The 20,633-nt window shown below is 40.1% G+C and overlaps 1 protein-coding gene across 3 annotated transcripts in view; it reads right to left on the bottom strand.

Annotated features, from left to right (window-relative positions):
* The window catches only part of IL1RAP (interleukin 1 receptor accessory protein), a 142,757-nt gene that overhangs the window by 50,917 nt on the left and 71,207 nt on the right, over window positions 1-20,633 (bottom strand). For all 3 annotated transcript variants that reach the window (XM_008009525.3, XM_008009522.3, XM_008009524.3), the window contains exon 3: window positions 483-768. In XM_008009525.3, the coding sequence (XP_008007716.3) occupies window positions 483-768 (286 nt within the window). The remainder of the gene's footprint in view (window positions 1-482; window positions 769-20,633) is intronic.

Genomic DNA, 20,633 nt, shown 5'->3' with positions numbered 1-20,633 from the left:
AAAATAGTATTTGGGAGGCATCGCATCACACATATTTGGGAGGCATTGTGCATCACACAATGCACCCTGAGTTTCTCTTTTGTGTTGGGTACTTTGAAAGATGCCAAGAATAACAGATACGAATGGGCTCTATTCCCTTCCCTGTTCAATGTCTGGATAAATGGATGTCTCCAGGTGAGGCACAAAGGCATGCATGGTACCGATGTCATGAGAAGGGATTAATAACAAGGCTCCACTTTTACACAACTTTGATATGTCTCAGGGTCTGGGAAGAAACTACCTCTGGAGAACATTCTAAGGGCCACAACCAATTTCTCTGCATACCTCCTTCAGCCCCCTTCAGCTAAGCTGCAGAGAATTACCTCACTAAACTCCATCTAAATGCTTCCGACTTCTCCCCAGCTTCCTAGCACATGGATCATCTGGACAAAAGCCCAGAAACTAAAGGGAAAAGAGAAAGTCACTGCCAAGAATCAAGCTACCTTAACATGCAGGTATAGTTGCCAGTGTCATTGAGGAGAGTGGGCCGGAACCACAGCACATCTTTCTCCTTACTAATGCGGTTCTCAGGGAGGCGGAAGTTAATCGGCTCCTCAAGGTCCCGGTCCTGCCTAGTCCAATACCAGATCAGAGTAAGGCCAGCTGAATGGGCTGTGCTGTAGTTAAATTTCAAGAAGTGTTCAAAGAGCGGACACTTGATGCGAGCTGGCTCATCTTCAAACACTTGGATTTGCCTCATGGTATCTAGTCCCCAGTCATCGCAGCGTTCTGGAATAATCAAAAAGAAAGAAAGGGCAGATGAGTCATTTTACAATAAAGGCCTCGAAAGAACACACCTTCTCCTCAGGGCACCCCGTCTTTCCCAGAACCTCTTTCTCTGGTCATCTTCCAGCCTCCCTCTAATAACTGCATACAGTAGGCACATTTGGTGTGAAGAAATTGCTGTTCCCCATTGCTTTTTATTTTCTGAGTATCTCTTGGATAATGATTTGATCTGATAGCTTGACCCTGTTAAGCCCTGCAAGGTATGGGAGAAAGTTTCACCTAAAAAAGACATCCTGTGTTTTTTCACTTTGTGGAACAGAGAATGGTTTAAGGAGGAAATTGGAACTGAAAAGATAACCCTTGGGCAAATGGGAGAGAGGACTCCCAGTTTGCTCTAGGTCTTCCGATTTTTGGGCTAGGTCTGCACTGTCCAGTAGAAATCAGAATGCAACACACAAATGTAATTTTAGACATTTCAGTTGCCACACTAAAAAAGTAAAACAAAACAGATGAAATTAATTTTAATATTTTGTTAAACCCAATATATCCAAAATATCAAAAAATGAGCTATTTTACACGTACATTCTTTTTCTGTGGTACGTCTTCAAAATTCAACGGATTTTACACTCACATCTCAATCTGGGCTAGCCACATATGTCTTACTCTCTACTCTACTGGACAGCAGGACAGCAGACCTCAAGAAATCAAGAGATCTCTGTAATACCCATTGTTGGAATACTCATTCAGGACTAAAGGTGCTACAGTTTCAATGACAGAGTCAAATAAAAAAGCAGTTTAGTTCTGCAAGGTCACTCAGTTCTTTAAATTCCTTCTGAGCTGTATACCCATTTTATATTTTTATCATCAAACATTATTTTTAACGATCACTTGAAAACTCTGGAATACAGAGTCTACAAAAACAGCCCTAGTTTTCTCTTTCCCCTGTATCCACATCCTCTGCAATTTGAAACTGTGAATTTTCCAATCAAGAGTCTATCTTACCACTCCTCGAATCTGCGCTGTCCTTGTGACTAATGGCTTGTATAATTTATCCTTTATAATGAAAAATAATCACTCATCTACTCAGGAAAAAAAAAAAACGATTTAAAGAATTTTTTTCTTTATTTTAAGAAAATAAGAAAATATTTATTTTCTTAAGAGTGATATCTGAATGGAGGGCTCTAGAAGTCACCAGATGAAAGGTGAATAGAGGTCAGGGTGATGGAGTCCTGTGGGCCACAAAACCATCACCTTAAAGTAGATTTTTCCTCATGTCCCTAACATATGCACATACACACATTTATGTATATATTTTTTAACTATGTAATCTTCCCGACATTTCCATTGACATCTAAAACTTTTCATGCTAAATATAATTGGAAAGGATATATGTAATGTCATAAGTAATGCCATTTTGAAAGAAAAGAGTTACATCATTCTTTTAATTACATCCAATGGAATAGTGATTTGTCATACACCAATATCCAACCTAAAAACATGTTAAAAAGCTTTCTTTTAATCATTATAAATTCCATAGTTTCTTTTTTTCTTGAACTTAACATTAATTCCACTATCTCCACGTGTAAATTTACTTTAATGGAATATATTCTTATGTTTGATAGTTTATTTTTTATTTTTCATCATTTTATTCTTTTGTGTAATATGTAAAGTGCTAAATGTTAAAAGATTTTTTGAAATGTCTTATACATTTAAATAATATGTTTCATTTTATAAGTAAGTATTGATTATAAAATGTAAAGGTTGTATTGGAAATCATTTCTCAGTAATATAGAAGGACTATTTTTGAATGGGCGTTTTTGGGTACTAGTTAAAAACTGTTTGCTTACATGTAAGAACTGGGAAAATTTGTTTATAGTAAGGGACTAAAGGAGCTTAGTTCTACAAGGTCACTCAATTCTTGAAATTCTTTCTGAGCTGTATACCCACTTTATATTTTTATCATCGAACATTATTTTTAATGATCACTTGAAAACTCTGGAATACAGAGTCTGCAAAAACAGTGCTAGTTTTCCCTTCCCCCTGTATCCACATCCTCTGCAACTTGAAACTGTGAGTTTTCCAATCAAGATTCTATCTTACCACCCCTCGAATCTGGGCTGTCCTTGTGAGTTATACTGGCAAACAAAATGCAGCAAAAGTGATTGTGTGGTGTGTGACAATCTAAGTCTAAGACTTAAAAGGTTTTGCTTTTTCTCTTGGAACTTTGTTGTCACCATGAGAACAAGTCCAGGAAAGCATATTAATAAATAAGAGACCACACAGAGGACAGCTGAGACACCCCTGCTGGCAGCTGGCCCACCTCCAGAAGTATGGCAATCTGGCTTTCCACAGCTGACCAAAGGGATACGAGCAAGCCTGGCCTAGATGAGCTGAGCCACACCAGATACAGACTCAGAAGCAAAAACACAAGTGAAATAAATAAAATGAAGTTTGGTCATTGAAATGTGTGCTCCTTTTTTGTAGCAGTGGATAACTGGCAAAACAACTCACTTGCCATTATTCTAATACTGATAAAAGCAAAGAATCCGAAGCTTTCTGACTTGCAAAAGGATTTGTCACGTAAGCAATAAAGCTCTGGGAAATTTAACAAACTAGTTTTTTCAAGACTCAACAAATGACTATTTGTTGCTATGTTTTTACTTAGAAGCCACTTTTAAAATTCAACATACAGAGAAATAATTGGAAAAATCACAGTGTTGTTCACATCAGTGCACAATTGTAATACAATGTATTTTATAAAGTATCACATTCTTTGAACATATTTGCAAAGTTGCAGAGTTTGCTTATTCAGCTTATATAAAAGTAAAACCAAAGTTTTGGCTGGGCCTGGTGGCTCATGCCTGTAATCCCAACACTTTAGGAGGCCGAGGCGGGTGGATCACCTGAGGTCAGGAGTTCGAGACCAGCCTGGCCAACATGGCGAAACTCCATCCCTACCAAAAATAAAAAAATTAGCCAGGCAGGGTGGCAGGCGCCTGTAATCCCAGCTCCTCGGAAATATGAGGCAGGAGACTTGCTTGAACCTGGCAGACAGAGGTTGCAGTCAGCCGAGATCGTGCCACTGCACTCCAGCCTAGGCAAGAGAGCAAGACTCAAAAAAAAAGAAAAGAAAAGAAAATTAAAATAATGTTTAATACATAATCCCAAGTAACTGCAAGAGCAGGAGAAAAGACAATGGTAATGCCAACATGGACAAGTGGTAACAGGCTTAGCACACCTAAAAAGACAAATCCTAAACCAGCAGCAGAGAACTGGAGAACAAACCAATCTATAGTTCAGGATGCTGAAAAGATCCAGGAATTATCAGCACCAAGATAAAGAGTCATTAGTGCTGTTTACCCACCATTTATGGGTTCTCCTCTCGGTATATTATAAGACTGTACATTCTATACCTCTGAAGTAAGGAGTGGCCATGTGACTTACTTTGACCAAGAGATGTAGTCAGTGCTACTTGTGGTGGATGTTTTAAGAGGTGGGGTATATTTTACAAACTTCCCTTTTCTTCTGCCTTGGCAAACATGAAAGCCCAGAGTCAGAGGCTCCCTTAGCTTGGGTCCCTTGATGGATGGCATATCACACAACTTTGTTCTTTTAAGGCAGAGATAATTTGGATTTGCTTATTACCAATATCAATAATCTATCCTGGCATATGCAGTCAGGTATTTCAAAACCGAGGATATGGGAAGAACGGTAAAATAAACAAGACAGAATGACAGCTATATAAAAAAGTTACATGCTTTGTTCCAAGCCCACTCTTCCAGTACTGAACAATTTTCCTCACTCAGCTCCAAGGAGGAGGGCAGTCAGACACTTACTCTCCACAGAAGAGAATGAAAGAATCTTCTGTGGAAAATCTGGCCAGTTTAAGAAGAAAGATATGACAATCTTACTCTCAGAAGTTCTTTAGAAAATTGTGCAGCCACATCATCCAACAGAAAAGCACAAGTTGAATGAGCATCATGGCTTCACACTCACGTTTAGAATTTCCAATCAGCTTCTTAATCACTTCTTCTTAAATCTGAGCAGATGATCTGAGAAAAACCTCTACCACAAAATGTAATGTCAGAAAAGAAAAGTAAAAAGAACTTGGAGAAAATCAAATTATTCAAGGAAAAGTAAACATTTAAAAAATACTATCAACATTCTCAGAGCGGTAAGGAATCTGTTTCATCCATGAAGCAGGAACAAATGCTATAACAAAGTAATATTCGGAGAAAAAAAGCCCACTAAAACAAACAAAAAAAACTTTAATAGAATTTTTTAGATATTAAATTTAAAGATTTCCTAAAAAGCAGAGTAGAAAGAAAAAGAAATAGAAAATAGATAAGAAAGTCAGAAGCATAGTCCAGGAATCTCAATCTCTCAATAAGAGGAGCCTCTGCACCCCACCTATCAAAAAACAAAACAAACAAACAAACAAAACCAAAATACAAAGAAAATTCTCAATTAAATAATTCACAGAAAAAAAACACAAAATCTGAGAACTGAACTATACAACCTTCTAAGGACCTATCAATTGCCCCAGCACAATGGATAGAAATAAACTTACACCACATAAATATTTCACAATAACTGCAGAGAAAGAGAAGATTCTGCAAACTGCCAGGGAGTAAGAAAGGAAAGGAAAAAAAAAAAAAAGTCACTTTACAAAATATTAGGAATGAGAATGATTTGGGAACTCCCAAACACAAGACTGGAAACTAGAAGATAATGAAGCAATGCATCTGAAGGAAAATTATTTCCAATCTAGAACCTAAACATAACAAAAAAATCAAGTGTGAAGGTGACAAATGTAGACACACAAAGACTCCACAATTTATTTACCACGTCCTCCTTATCAGGGAGCTACGGGGAATTTGTGCTACAAAAATGAGAGAATAAAACATTAATAGAGAAAACCTAGGATTGGGAATAGGGATTCTAATTCAAGAGAGAAAAGGGATCCTCAGAATGACAGTGAACGGGACCCAAGGATAAAAGCTATGCACCAGGGCTTGGTAATGAACCAGTATAGGTAGTAGGGATTGGAAACCTCCAATAAGGGAAAAACTAATCGCAACTGACAGATTATCTGAGGACATTAACAGTGTGAAAAATGTGAAAAATTATGCTGAAAGGCAATTGAAAGCTATAGAAATGGTTACAAAAACATATAAATTAAAATAAGCATATGAAAAGCAATGCAGTTAATAACGTCAAAAACTAAGAAAGGTAATAGAATTAGAGTCCATAAATATGTGAAAACATATTAATGAAATGATTATTGATTCGAACAAATATGAAATATAGAGATGAATGGGTAGAAGGGATAGCAGTTTCAGTGAGATTATCCTCATTTACTATAATGAAAAAAGTGAAAAGATAATGCCTAGGGTTGACTACACAAAAGATAACAATGTATACAAATAGGTTAGCAAAATATAGTTGAGAAATATTATAAGAGATAAATAAGATATCCAAGTTGTTGCCTCTGAGAAGTGTAATTAGTAAAAGTGAGGATAGTTGAGGCAGAAAGAATTATTTTGATATGTTTTTTAATATATGGACCTTAAAAATCTATGCATAATTTGCTTTCAAATGAATTAAAATAATAATTAGAATAAAAGGAAGAAAGGAAAGAAGGAAGAAAATATACACCATGTAATACAGTTGGCAAACCCATTCTATGTCAAACCATCCTTATCATAACTACTTTCTGTTAGAGACATTTTTGATTTTATATTTTATTTCCAAAAATTGTGTTGTTATGTATTGGCTTGACAGTCATTTCACTTTGAATGATAAAGTATATAGAAAAAAAAGAAAAGATGACGATGGTTGGATAGCAAATGGAGTCTGAAATTTCATTATACTGTTTGTTGTCTAGATAAAATAAGATGTCACTGCCTTTGGTATTTCCTATAGATATTCTTTATGTGTTTTGCAAAAGCATCTCCCTCAAGACTGCACTTTTTTGACTGAAATTAGATGATGGTAGAGGAAAGACTATTAAATGGGAATTAGTATCGCTCCTATAACCCCACTCTACAATGTGTATCAATTCAGATCACTCCAACTTGGGCCACAGATCACATTCTGATGTTATGATTCACTCTTAATAGAAACACTGGTAAACTGGAGAGAAAAAGGAAGGCCTGCTGGGGTTTAATAGTGCCCTTCTTAAGGAGACTTTCTGACACCAATAAAATAAGTATCATGTTGGACCCTGAAAGTCTTCATAGCCCTGGGCAATCATTAATAGTAAGATAGGTGATGAGTAACATGTAGATTTTTCTTTCGTAAAGTAGGAGAATGCCAACTGGAAAACAGGAGAAAAAAAAAAAAAAAGGAGAGCTAACATAACATTTTAACTGCAAGCATATACTCAGACCAATTTAGGAGGAATTATAAAATGGAATTTTAGTGATCACAAGAACAGACTGTGGTAGAGACTGTCTATATGCTCATTAATTATGCTTTCTCTTCCTTGACTCATGTGTAAACTACTTATTTTTGGTAATTGGGTTGGGGCCATGTGATTTTCCTCTGGCCAATGAAAGGTGGGCAGAAATGCTGTGGCCTGAAATCCCCTGCACAATCTTTGGTGCTCTCTTTCCCTGAAATGGAGGCCCTGAAGTCCAGAAACTGATGAAAAGGTAGCTTCACAGGATGGGAGGAACCTGGATCCCTGCCTCTGCTCAGAGCAGAGCTGTTCAGGGATGCCACTTGACTTTCAAGGGGCTGTGACATGAGTGGAAAATAAATACTGTGTTAAGCCACTGAGATTTGTGATAGCAACTACTATTGCCTATCCTGATTAATAAGGAAAGGAAAGTAGAATCTTCCTTTCATAACATAAGTTAATAAATCAAGACCAGACATTTTTTTAAAAAGTATTTGTTCCTCACATACTAAAATTTGAATAAAAATCAATCACCATGGCCCAATTCATAGGCTTAATATGTATTCAATTAAATTCAATACATTTTTAAAGGGAAATGAAATAATTATAACTGCCATGTATCTCCCTTATATGATGTTTTATGGATCAAATGAATATGTTTATAAAATGAGTCAGCCTCCTGTACCAAAGAGACTGAAAATATATGTATTAGTATTCGTAAACATTATTATTATTATTGAGCTTTTTCTTTGGGATATTTACCCATTTGAAATTAGTTCTGTGAGTTTTTAAGTTCTCTAGACAGCCACCTGAGCATATTTTGTCAGAGCTTTTTATATTATTCAGTGAACAAATAAAAATAAAATCTATGGCAACGGGCTGGAGTGTCATGTAATACCAAATTAATTATATGATTCACTGCAGGCACCAGCCTCAGAAAAGACAGGAAAAGGCTGTTATGCAAATACATTTGTCTCTAATAACAGCAAAGGCAATTTAGCAAATTACTGGCACAAGAATTCCCTTTTTGTTTAGAATGTCCCTTCTTATTCAGTTTACTCCACAGTGGAAGTCCTCTCTAAATTGGCCTCTCAACATGGGAGAACCACAAAGTCATCATTCCTCTCAGCCAAAAGGGTTTCTTAAGGCTGAGACTTGGTGGCACAGAGGACTAATGGAAACGTGCAAAGCTTTGCAAAACCAAGTCAGTGGAAAATCCAACCCACGCTCCTGACAGCAATTAGCATTTATATAGCAGGGTATACATTTTAACTAATTAATCTCACAACACCCTCTAGGGCTTTCATGCCCATTCCCACATTACATGCCAGGAAACGGAGACAGAGAGATTAATGGACTTACTTTTGCCTGAGTGGTAGCACAAAAAAAAGCTGCCTGACTATAGAGCTAGGATGTTTGTCCCAAATGTATCCTCACACATTCAAAGCAGAGTATTTTCCACAGAAAATCTCCTCATATATTTGTATTCATTAAATATTTATTGAGAACCTGTTTTGCACAAGGCACTATGCTAGGTGCTGGGGTAGACAGATGTATAAGTATAAAACATCAGGAAACTCAGGTATAGAAAAGAAAGAGCAAAGATTTGATTTTTGGAAGACCTAAGGTAGAATTACTTTCCATAGTTAATTATTTATCATGTGCCACTTGGTTGCCATATGGCCTTGGACAAAATGCTTCTCTTAAACTAGTCTTTGCATGTCCACCCTGCCTATCTTACAGTGCTGTGTGAGAGTTAAAAGTCCTAGCATGCAAAAGGAGCTCAGTACATATTAGCTGAATCTGCATCAGAAAATTCCCATCAGGAAATTAACAATCTTCACAAAAGAAAGACATAGAAACAGAGTTAACTAAATGAAATAAACCAATTGTCATAACAGGTTTCTAAACAGAAGCATAATCATATTAAATCCTATTATATTATATTGTACATTTTATATTAATTATATTATTGTAAACAGGGTGGAGGGTGGAGGTGATAGTCTTGAGATTTGGCTGAGACCAGAACCAGTCCCCCCGCCTTTTTTTTTTTTTTTTTGAGACGGAGTCTCGCTCTGTCGCCCAGGCTGGTGTGCAGTGGCACGATCTCGGCTCACTGCAAGCTCCGCCTCCCGGGTTCACGCCATTCTCCTGCCTCAGCCTCCCGAGTAGCTGGGACTACAGGTGCCCACCACCACGCCCGGCTAATGTTTTGTATTTTTAGTAGAGACGGGGTTTCACCATGTTAGCCAGGATGGTCTTGATCTCCTGACCTCGTGATCTGCCCGTCTGGGCCTCCCAAAGTGCTGGGATTACAGGCGTGAGCCACCAGGCCTGGCCCATTCTATATTAATTATATTACTGTAAACAGGGTGGAGGGTGGAGGTGATAGTCTTGAGACTTGGCTGAGACCAGAAACCAGTCCCCTTTTACATTCCAAAATAGAAAGCAGCGCAGATCAGGCCGCTTAGAAACTGTCCCATTGGCGTGTTCTAGTAGTCCTATCTAAGCCTGAGGCTGGAGACTAAGTGAAACAGAAAAGCTGGTTTGACATTAATTTTGGTAGTTTTGCTGAAGTTTGTTTTTCTAGTGGTATGCGTGGCTCCTCGGGAAATATTAACCTGGGACTGAGATAAAGAGAACTGAAGGTGTGAGCAAACTGGTTAGGTTGACTAGCAACATTAAATGAACGTCACGAAGGCAAGGAGTAAATCAATAAGTTTAAGTGTGAGCACATTTCTGAGGCAAACACAGGAGTTCCAGAGTCTAAAACATTAGCAGATGCCCTGATAGAGAAGGTATATAGCATTAGGGTTGAAGATAACAGACATAATTCCAAGGCAGATTTTGATACCTAGTGGCATTATTCCTTCACTTAAAAAACTATGTACTGGGCATTCCATCATGTGCCAGATACTAAAGTGGGTGCTTGGGATGCACTGGCAAACAAAACAAAGGTCTCATGGAGCTCACCTTCTAACACTGGGAGACTGACAATAAGCAATTGACATGCTAAATAAGAAAAATATATAGAAATCTGAAAGGTGATGAGTCAAGGGAACAAAGAACAATAGAGAACCCGGTAAGAGGAATCAGGAATGAGGGAGGGAGGGAGAAGAGAGAGATAGGAATATGCAATTTTAAAGAGAGTAGTAAGGGGAGGCTTTGTGATCAATGAAGTCCCTTGACCATTTTGAACCTCACTTTTCACAACCATAAAAGAAGCTCATAATAGTGTAAAATAGTTATGACAATGAAATAAGCCTATGACATAAAACAGCACCACACATAAACTGGGAAGGTCTATACATGTATTGGTTATAATTAGTCTATGAACTGTAATTTTTCCATGTGATCTTTGGCAAGCCACTTTTTGCGTCAGACATCCGCATCTGTGGCAGAGACTACTAGACGTGCCCCATTTCCATGCCTCACATGCCCCTTCCCAACAGGGTGTGGGATTTTCGGTTGGGTACATAGCCACTCAGTTTAAAAGTAACATTTCCCAGATTGCTTCTCACCTGGATGTGGTCAGGTGAATAGGTTCTGGCTAATAGAAAAGGTTTGAAATCATCATGTGGTAGATCCCAGAAATCTTCCTGGAGAGACACTGGCATGTTCCTATGGTTCCCATGCTCCTCCTACCATCCCATTTCTTCTGTCCTGCTGCATGGGATATAGATATGATAGCTGGAGCTACCTAATGAACCGAAAGAATGAAGACTACACACTAAAGATGGTGAAATCTGAAAGTGAAAGGCGGTAGGACCTTGAAAAACTTGGGGAGCTGCCTTACCAGCCCTGAGCTTTCTACCTCTACATTTTATGTGATAAATAAGCTTTTTTATATCCTTGTTACTTAGAGTGTGGTCCTCAACCCATGAGCATCATCAGTATTCCACGCCATCTTGTCAGAACTGCAGATTTTCAGGCCCCATCCTGACGTAGTGAATCACAATCTGCATTTTAACAATCCCCAGGTAATCCCTAGGCCCACTAAACTTGGAAAGGAATTAGTTTAAACAGCTGTTATTTTATATGTCTACTTATGGCTGATCATTGTCTTCACTGATAACAATGGTTTTGTCTCCTCTGTTCAAATAAGTGGATAGTTGAACAATTCCTGAGATTTTAACCACCTTATGAGTCTATGTCTCTTTGACTTATATTATATTCTTTTTGCTCCTCAATGAGAAATTATTTTAAATATCTGGACATTTTTCTAGCACTATCCTATAATATACCACTGGTTTCCAAAAAAATCTGCGAGCACCATTCACCTAGAGTATAATTTATAGTGGAAGATATTTGATACGGTTTGACTGTGTCTCCACCCAAATCTCATCTTGAATTGTAGCTCCCATAATTCCCAAATGTCATGGGAAGGACATGGTGGGAGGTAACTGAATCCTGGGGGTGGGTCTTTCCTGTGCTGTTCTCGTAATATGAATATGTCTCATGAGATCTGATGGTTTTATAAAGGGGAGTTCCCCTGCACACATTCTCTCTTGCCTGCTGACATGTAAGATGTGATTTTGCTCCTCATTTGCCTTCTGCCATGATTGTGAGGGCTCCCCGGCAATGTGGAACTGTGAGTCAAATAAACCTCTTTCCTTTGTAAATTACCCAGTCTCAGGTATGTCTTTATTAGCAGGGTGAGAGCAGACTAATACAATATGAAAACTTAGATATGTTTATTCAGGGTAGAGCTACCCAAACAAAGTCTAGAGAATGTTTCTGAAAATTCACATTCACTGACTAAGTCATCAAGAGGAGAGCAAGAAGTCAGAAGTGGAGGAGGGAGAGCCGGAGTGTCTGTGAGCATCTATCACACATCCTCATGTTGCTGGTACTGCGTGCAAACCCGTGTTCATCACTGGACAGACGGCTGCTTTCCAGGACCAGATAATTAGACATACCTTACTCCCACCAACAAAAGGAAGTTTTCTTGATTGAATAATTTGAAAAAAGTAGAAAATAGCTCTGACAGATACAAGGCATGACATTTGTCAGATTAGGAAAGAATGCCAAATTCAAAAAAAGGGTTCAGTGGGGGAGAAACCCACAAGCCACGGTTTCAGTTTCATTAGAATTTGTTCCTAGAATAATTTTTATTCCCAAGAGTGTACTACTCCTGTTTATGGCACCAGGTATTTACACTGCCCAAAAGACTGTCATTGCATATCAGTTTGAAGTGGTAATCCCAGCTAGTAAAAAAATAAAAAGTATGGAGAAATTATTACAAAGTAAACCTGAAAACAAAGGAAAAAAGAAGAAAAGAAAGAGGTAAAAAAGGAAAGTGAACCCCCACAGATGAAAACAACCAAACCTACGAAGTTTAAATTCAGAATTATAATAGGCAATACTTAAAGTTATAAGATCAAATCTAAAGGAGCTGGGGTCTTTCAGAGTCAAGCATTATTAAAGGATGGATATTTTAGCATCTCTGAGCAGTTTCCAGTCAGTATCTGCCATGCTGGAGTTTCACTCTTCCTTTGTAAATACAAGTGTCACTTTCCACAAAGTTTTCCTTGTGGGAGAGCACCTGAATAAAACCCCTGGGTTTTCTAGATAATTTTAAAGCTTCCTGGTCTAACGAAGCTGCTGAAGGTCTCCAGGCTCTTTCAGGTCTCAAATCATTTCATAATTGGGTTTTGGATTACCAGCAAAAAGACCGTGGATTATCGTGTATTTATGCCCCAGAAGGTTCCAGCAGCCGCCCTTCCTGCTGCTATGCAGAATAAGGGAGGTAATCCAGCAGCATCATGCAATAGGCACCTATAACAAGCTCTGCTTCTCTCATCAAAGTGGCACCAGGGGATAGAAGGCTAAATAATGAATTCTGGGCCGAGGCAGGGCAGATCATCCGAGGTCGAGTTCGACACCGGTCTGGCCAACATGACGAAACCCCGTCTCTACTACAAACACAAAAATTAGCTAGGTGTGGTGGTGCATGCCTGTAATTCCAGCTACTTGGGAAGCTGAGTTAGGAGAATCACTTGAACCCTGGAGGCAGAGGTTGCAGTGAGCCGAGATCACACCACTGCACTCCAGCCTGGGAGACAGAGCGAGATTCCATCTCAAAACAAACAAACAAACAAAAAGAATGAATTCTGAGTATGCTTCTTCTGTACCGTGGTTCATGATTTTCTTTAAAAAAAATTACTGTAATGAGCAATCTCATGCTGCTGAAGGGAATGATTTTCTTTGCAGGGTTGTTGTGACAATAAATAAACAGGTTTATGTCAAGTGTGACACAGTACACTGGGGAAACACCAAGCAATCATTAGCTAGTTTTTGGTTTTTTTTTTTTTTCCCCTCCAAGCAATCTTTTCTAATCCATGATTAAGACGTAAAAATCCAATGATTATTTTAATATAATAGTCAAACAGCCTTTGCTCTCTTTATTCGTATTATTAGCTAATACTTATTCAGGATCCTGTGAGTGCTAGGGGCTCTGAACAAAATCTAGGAAAAATATAGTCTCCGTGTTGAAATTTCCATTCAAGACTGACAGCACATGAAACACAAATTATTTCACACGTTATCATTACAGTCCCAGAAAATACGGGCCTCAGGTCTAGTTGCAGCCCCGAATTCCAGTAAGATAGCTGAAAATACCCCATTCCACACATGAAGTGAATGCAGTAGAGAAAAAGACATGTTTGAGAGATGGATAAACAATATATGATAGTGGTGGGGAGGGGCCAACCTAGGGCCCTAATGTCCCAAAACAACTGCTTTCCTTAGGGAGTATGCAATGGTAAGTGTCCAACAACCCAGTTCTGAACCTCATTCTGCCACTTCCCAGCCATGTGACTATGAGCAAATAAATTAAATATTCCCATCTATAAATGAAAGCTGGTTTGAAGATTAAATGAGTCAACACTGGTAAAGTGTTTAGCAGAGAGCCGGTCACGTAATCTTTGCTATTGTTATGATTATATTTCTCTCTTTTTCACTTCAAAACTGAGTATAGCCCATTTCAAACTGAATTGTGCTCAACAAATGTTGTTGATGTTTAACCTCTGGAGATTCACCTGTGACGAAGTGTTTGAGAGTGTTGGACTACAAGGGAGATTTTAAAACATTTTCAAAAATTCTTCTCATTCTGCAAATAAGAGGATTTTACAAACTATGCCCAGAAAGATAACTTGATGAGTAACACAAGAGTTTACTTGTGGCAAGTATAAAATCATTCCTTTCCAATCCACATTTTGTGTTCTACTGCATTGTCCCAGTAAAATATATATTCCAAATAAACATCTGCATAGACATTCCCACTTGGCCCCTCAAATGTAAATAGTACAACAGTACACTCCCCTTCAAAACAGAGGATGAAACAGGCTAAGAATCAAATGCAGGAAGACTGGAACAATGTTAATACTGAGCCACAAAATAAAACTTTGCATGTGTTCTACGTGGTCAAGTCATAAAATTACTATTTTCACCCTTCTCATTTTACAAGTGAAAAAGCTGATATGTGGGTTTGTCCTAGAGGCTGAAAGCAAGCTAAGTGGCATCACTGCCCATAAGTGTGGCACCTGAAAAGAAGAATCCTGGCTGGGCGCGGTGGCTCACGCCTGTAATCTCAGCACTTTGGGAGGCCAAGGCAGGCGGATTGCCTGAGTTTAGCAGTTTGCGACTGGCCTGGGCAACACGGTGAAACCCCATCTCTACTAAAATACAAAAAATTAGCCGGGCATGGTGGTGGGTGCCTGTAGTCCCAGCTACTTGGGAGAGTGAGGCAGGAGAATTGCTTGAACCCGGGAGATGGAGGTTGCAGTGAGCCAAGATTGTGCCACTGCGCTCCAGCCTGGGCGACAGAGCAAGACTGTCTCTCTCTCTCTCTCTCTCTCTCTCTCTCTCTCTCTCTCTCTCTCTCTCTCACACACACACACACACACACACACAAAGAAGGAGAAGAAGGAGAAGGAGATGAATAAGAAGAAGAAGAAGAAGAGGAAGAGGAAAAGGAAGAAGAATTCTGTCTTCAGTTCCCTTATAGGTAACAATACATGTCACAAAATATGAAGTTAATCAGTGCCAAGCCCATAGAGCTGTTGTTAGGGGTAAATAAGATGATGCATGAAAATGCCACGTGGACTCTGACACAGTAAGAACTTAATACGTTTTAGCTACCATGATGTGGATTATTACAGATGAGAAAATTGAGATCTGGAAAGAGAATCAGCAGAGAAATGAATTATTATGTGTGTTTGATTTTGAGTTTTTATTGCCTTTTACTAGCAACAAGGGCAAGAAACTCAAAGCTGGCATTTGAGTTATAAAATGTAGAAAGCAGCCTGAGCATGAGCTCTCTTCTTGATTAGCAAAGATACATCAGTGAACACCTTTCCACTCCACAGCATGATTGGAATTTAAAGCCCACCATGTATGTAATGGGTCTCCGTACCTTTCAACACTATGTCTTACACTTCCCAGTTGGAGGGTCACGGAGACTCATTCAATAAAAGTACATCGGGGCCTTCAACTTTCAATTAGGAGCTTTCTAACGTCCCTGCCTCAAGATTTGCAACCAATAATCCATGCAAAATTACAAAGTCAAAGGAAAGTGCATCTAGCGAACCTTGTCAGCAACCTCCCCAGCAATTCTCAGAAACTGCCTGGAGTAAAAGAACGCTTATGATCTTCATCACCTGCCAGAGGAAGAGACGCAGGCGACAATCCTGCCACTGTGTTTAACAGAGGCATCACCTGCGAAATGTCAGTGCAGTGTCATTCTATCTTAATAATGTGTCAAGCATGTAGATTTTTTCTTGAAGGCTGGTAGTGACAAGCAGAAAACAAAAGATTCTGAGAGAAAATCGGGTGAAGCAAGCAACAAAAGCTGAGAGCATGAGAAATGGGGTTTGGAGAAATGTCTGGCAGTGAATATGATGGGGTGACAGGAAGAATTCAGGAGGTGGGGGTGCTGAGTGGCTAGGTTTTTAGTGGTCACTCACCTAGAGAATAGTATTTTCCCAAGGAAAGAAGCAGGGTCTTGGGAAGAGAAAATGCTAAGATAAAATCATGGCCTAAGTTTCCGAACATTGAAGTCCCCTTTAACCCACTGTGTATCTTAGAAAATCACTGCATGTTAGAGCTGGAGGCGGACTCAGAAATCATCCAGCCCCATGACACATTATACAGATCAGGCTCTGACACCGGAGGGGCCAGGGAATGCCTCACGTAAAAGACTGGGTTACTGGCAGAGTCAGGATAAAAGTCTCTCTGATAACTGTATTATGAGCATTACTTCTGCATATAAAACCAACTGCAAAAATAGAGTGTATACTGGACTTATATCAATCTTTATTTCTCTAGTCTCCTGGTATGTCAGGGGTTAAATTTTTATACCTACTTTTATGTTGAGCTTATTGACTTACTATAATGCTAAGGTTGAGAACATTTGCCTCATATATTTATTGGCAAAGAGAAAACTACAAACCAACTTCTCTGAAATCTAGAACAAAGGAAGCAAAACAAGAGAATGTTCTTTTCATATGTGACGAAAACAAACATTCTAGAAAAATCAAATTTAGAAAAATAGATGAAAGATCAGGAAAATAACTTGCAGTCATTTGAAGAGGGCTTTTAGGAACTGCATGGTACAACTACAACTACACATACACACATGGTGTGTGTGTGTGTGCACGCATGTGTGCATGCATGTCCAGGTATATATTCCAGGACAACACTGTCAAGTCCAAGACACTCATCCCTGAGGACTTTTGGACTCCCAGTGCTGCCTGTGATTCCCTGCCTAGTGGAAAAATGAATAATGAAGATGGTTGCTTAGGAAGATGTAGGCCGGGCGTGGTGGCTCACGCCTGTAATCCCAGCACTTTGGGAGGCCAAGGCGGGTGGATCATGAGGTCAAGAGATCAAGATCAACCTGGCCAACATGGTGAAACTATGTCTGTACTAAAAATACAAAAATTATCTGGGCGTGGTGGTGCATGCATGTAGTGTCAGCTACTTGGGAGGCTAAGGGAGGAGAATTACTTGAACCCAGCAGGAAGAGGTTGTAGTGAGCTGAGATCGCACCATGCACTCCAGCCTGGCAACAGAGTGAGACTCCGTCAAGAAAGAAAGAAAGAAAGAAAGAAAAGGAATGAGGGAGGGAAGGAAGGAAGGAAGGAAGGAAGGAAGGAAGGAAGGAAGGAAGGAAGGAAGGAAGGAAGGAAGGAAGGAAAGAAGGAAGGAAAGAAGGAAGGAAAGAAGGAAAGAAAGAAGGAAAGAAAGAAGGAAAGAAAGAAGGAAAGGAAGAAAGAAAGAAGGAAGGAAAGAAGGAAGGAAGGAAAGAAAAGAAAGAAGGAAGGAAGGAAGGAAGGAAGGAAGGAAGGAAGGAAGGAAGGAAGGAAGGAAGGAAGGAAGGAAAGGTAGGAAGGAAGGAGGGAAGGAAGGAAGGAGGGAAGAAAGGAAGGAGGGAAGGAGAGAAGGAAGAGGTGACGAAGGGAGGAAAGGAGGAAAGGAAGAAAGAGACCTTTTTATTTCCGTATGTTTTGAGGTAGGAAAATGTTTCATATACATCACTTAGAAATCATTGCCTTCTTTCTTCCACCACATCCCACCAAAGACTACAAATCCAACATTGTTGACATAATCCACAGTAATGTACAGTTTAGATGGACGTTTTAGACACATTATGTCCTTTGATCCCAGATGTAGAGGCTATTGCCCCATTCGGGGGTTTGAAAGACAGGTTCAGAGAGTGAATTTGGAAGCTCACAGAGCTATCGGGCAGCAGGTTTTCTGATTCTAGGGTCAGTCCTCTGTCCACTGACCTCAGGTTCTCAGGTCTTACTCAGCCCCTTGGTTTTTATTTTGGAGATTTTATATATAATTTCTTCCCTCAAACGCTCCACCCAATTTGATTCTTCATGTGGACAAACATCTCAAACCATGTTTCCTTTTCCTTCTGTGCTAGACCGAACTCGCTACTGGTCCTTTCTTTGAATATAGGAATTCATCTTCGGACAGATCACTTTAAGCTTCCTCACAGCTAAATATAGTTCCTGAGATACTTCTTGTAGTATACCCTACAGAGAACAAAGACATAGGGTCAGAAGACCTGATTTCTTGTCCTAATTCTGCCAGTGTGACCACCATTATAACTGCCACCACCACAGGAACCACCACTACCATTCACTTAATAGTGAATGTTTTCTCTACACCAGGTAGTAAGTGCTTTACATATATTATCATTTTCACTCTTCATAATGACTCTTTCAGATAGCCTTATGATTGCCCTCATTTAACACACGAGGAGCATGAAGCATAGATAAGTTAAAAGATACCCACACAATTACACAGCCGGTAAGTAGGAGACAGGGATTCTAACGCTGATCTATCACTCTAGAGTCTAAAATTGAATGCTGACTTTGACCACATAACTTTCCTTCTTTGGGATGCAGTTTTATCACGTATAAGAAGATAAAACCAGATGATCCGTAACCCTGTCCATCTCTATAATATGATGGGTTTATAATCAGCGTTAACAACAAGAGTATTTTCTAGCCTGACTCTGAAAAATATAAATCAAGCCAGTTTTTCAGAGAAAAGAATGGAAGTGGGTGGGCACTCATTAATAGAAAGTGGAGCAAAGTGAGTAAGCAAGTGAGACTCTTTCACGAAGAACATGACATCCTTGATCAGCACCTCCCAGCATCGGAAGGCACATATCGCAGCCAGAAGGCAGCCGGGCAGATCACATCTGTCTAAATTAGGGAGTGTCATTATATAGTCCCGTTTCCAGTGGTGACTCCGAAGCTACCTTCATGCTTAACTTTCCCTCACAACACCCACTTTTAAAAAGCAGAGGAGTCAGAAATGTCAGGCTGTCTTCGAAGGCAGCTCCCTGGGGCATTAGCTGCCTCTGTCTTATTAAGTATAGTCAGGCATGACTCAGCTCCTCCATCAGCTGTCTGGGAAGGAGAACATTTCATGCTGGTAGAAAATCACCTTAAGCAGAACAATGGAAGATATTTAAGGTAGACAATTAGAGTCAGGTTGCTTATTACTCAAAATCAAATCACCCTTTTCCTATTCTAGCCAGGAGGGCATAATCACAGCCAATAGGGAAGCAGGGCTGCCTTTGCTTAGAACACATCAGAGCCCTCTGTCACCTCCAGTTACAACTATCAGCCACGGAGACACCTCTTCTGTCTGGGTCACAAAGCAAGGTGAACTGTGGGTTATGGCATGTCCTTCAATCAATAAACCCTCAGTGAAAACTTACCACATGCAACAGTTTATGTTAGGCTCCAATGAGGGATAAAGGTACAAGGAAGATACACACTGTGCCCTCAAAGATCTCACTGTCAAGATTGGGTGGAGAGTCAGGCAAACAACCACAACACCAAGCAAAATGAAGCAAATGCTAAAAGGGAAAAATAAAGATGCAATGTGTCATAGGAGGGCAGAAGGCACTTTTTTTTTTTTTTTGAGGCCGAGTCTGGCTCTGTCGCCCAGGCTGGAGTGCAGTGGCCGGATCTCAGCTCACTGCAAGCTCCGCCTCCCGGATTCACGCCATTCTCCTGCCTCAGCCTCCCGAGTAGCTGGGACTACAGGTGCCTGCCACCACGCCCGGCTAATTTTTTGTATTTTTAGTAGAGACGGGGTTTCACCGTGTTAGCCAGGATGGTCTCGATCTCCTGACCTCGTGATCCGCCCGCCTCGGCCTCCCAAAGTGCTGGGATTACAGGCATGAGCCACCGCGCCCGGCCCAGAAGGCACTTTTAATTCAGACCTCAAGATGGGTGGTGCTCATCAGCGCCCTCACAGAAGAGACGGCATCTGATTTAAGTCTGGAAAAAATGCACAGAATGTGCACTGACAGATCTAAGGAGAGGAGTCCAGGCTGATGCGAGCCGTGATGAGTTAGTACATCAGTCAGCTGGGGTTGGATCACAGGGTGTGGGATGATTTTGCAAAGCATGAGAATGGTAAAGGGTCAATGAGACTAGGGTCAATCAGAGTAAGAACCATTCTTTATCCTTGTAGCAACTGAGAGTCACTAATGGTGCTTAATGAAGAAAGGGACACTTTTTTTTTTTTGAGATGGAGCCTCGCTCTATCACCCAGGCTACAGTGTAGTGGTGATATTGCGGCCCACGGCAATCTCGGCCTCCCGGGTTCAAGCACTTCTCCTACCTCACCCTCCCAAGTAGCTGGGACTACAGGCACACACTACCATGTCCGGCTAATTTTTTGTATTTTAGTGGAGACGGGGTTTCACCCTGTTGCCCTGGTCTCAAACTCCTGAGCTCAGGCAATCCACCTGCCTTGGCATCCCAAAGTGTTAGGATTGTAGGCGTGAGCCACCATGCCCAGCCTACAGTGACATATATTAATGATACGTATGAGCAGAAATAAAAGATAGGCGGGGCATTATACTTGTGCCCTGAAGCCATCTGATGGCTCACACACATGTGCAACTCCACATGTGTCAAGGATGGAA

Source organism: Chlorocebus sabaeus, chromosome 15 (genome assembly GCF_047675955.1).
Source record: "Chlorocebus sabaeus isolate Y175 chromosome 15, mChlSab1.0.hap1, whole genome shotgun sequence".
Lineage (NCBI taxonomy): Eukaryota > Metazoa > Chordata > Mammalia > Primates > Cercopithecidae > Chlorocebus > Chlorocebus sabaeus.
This window is presented reverse-complemented; position numbering and strand designations above follow the sequence as displayed.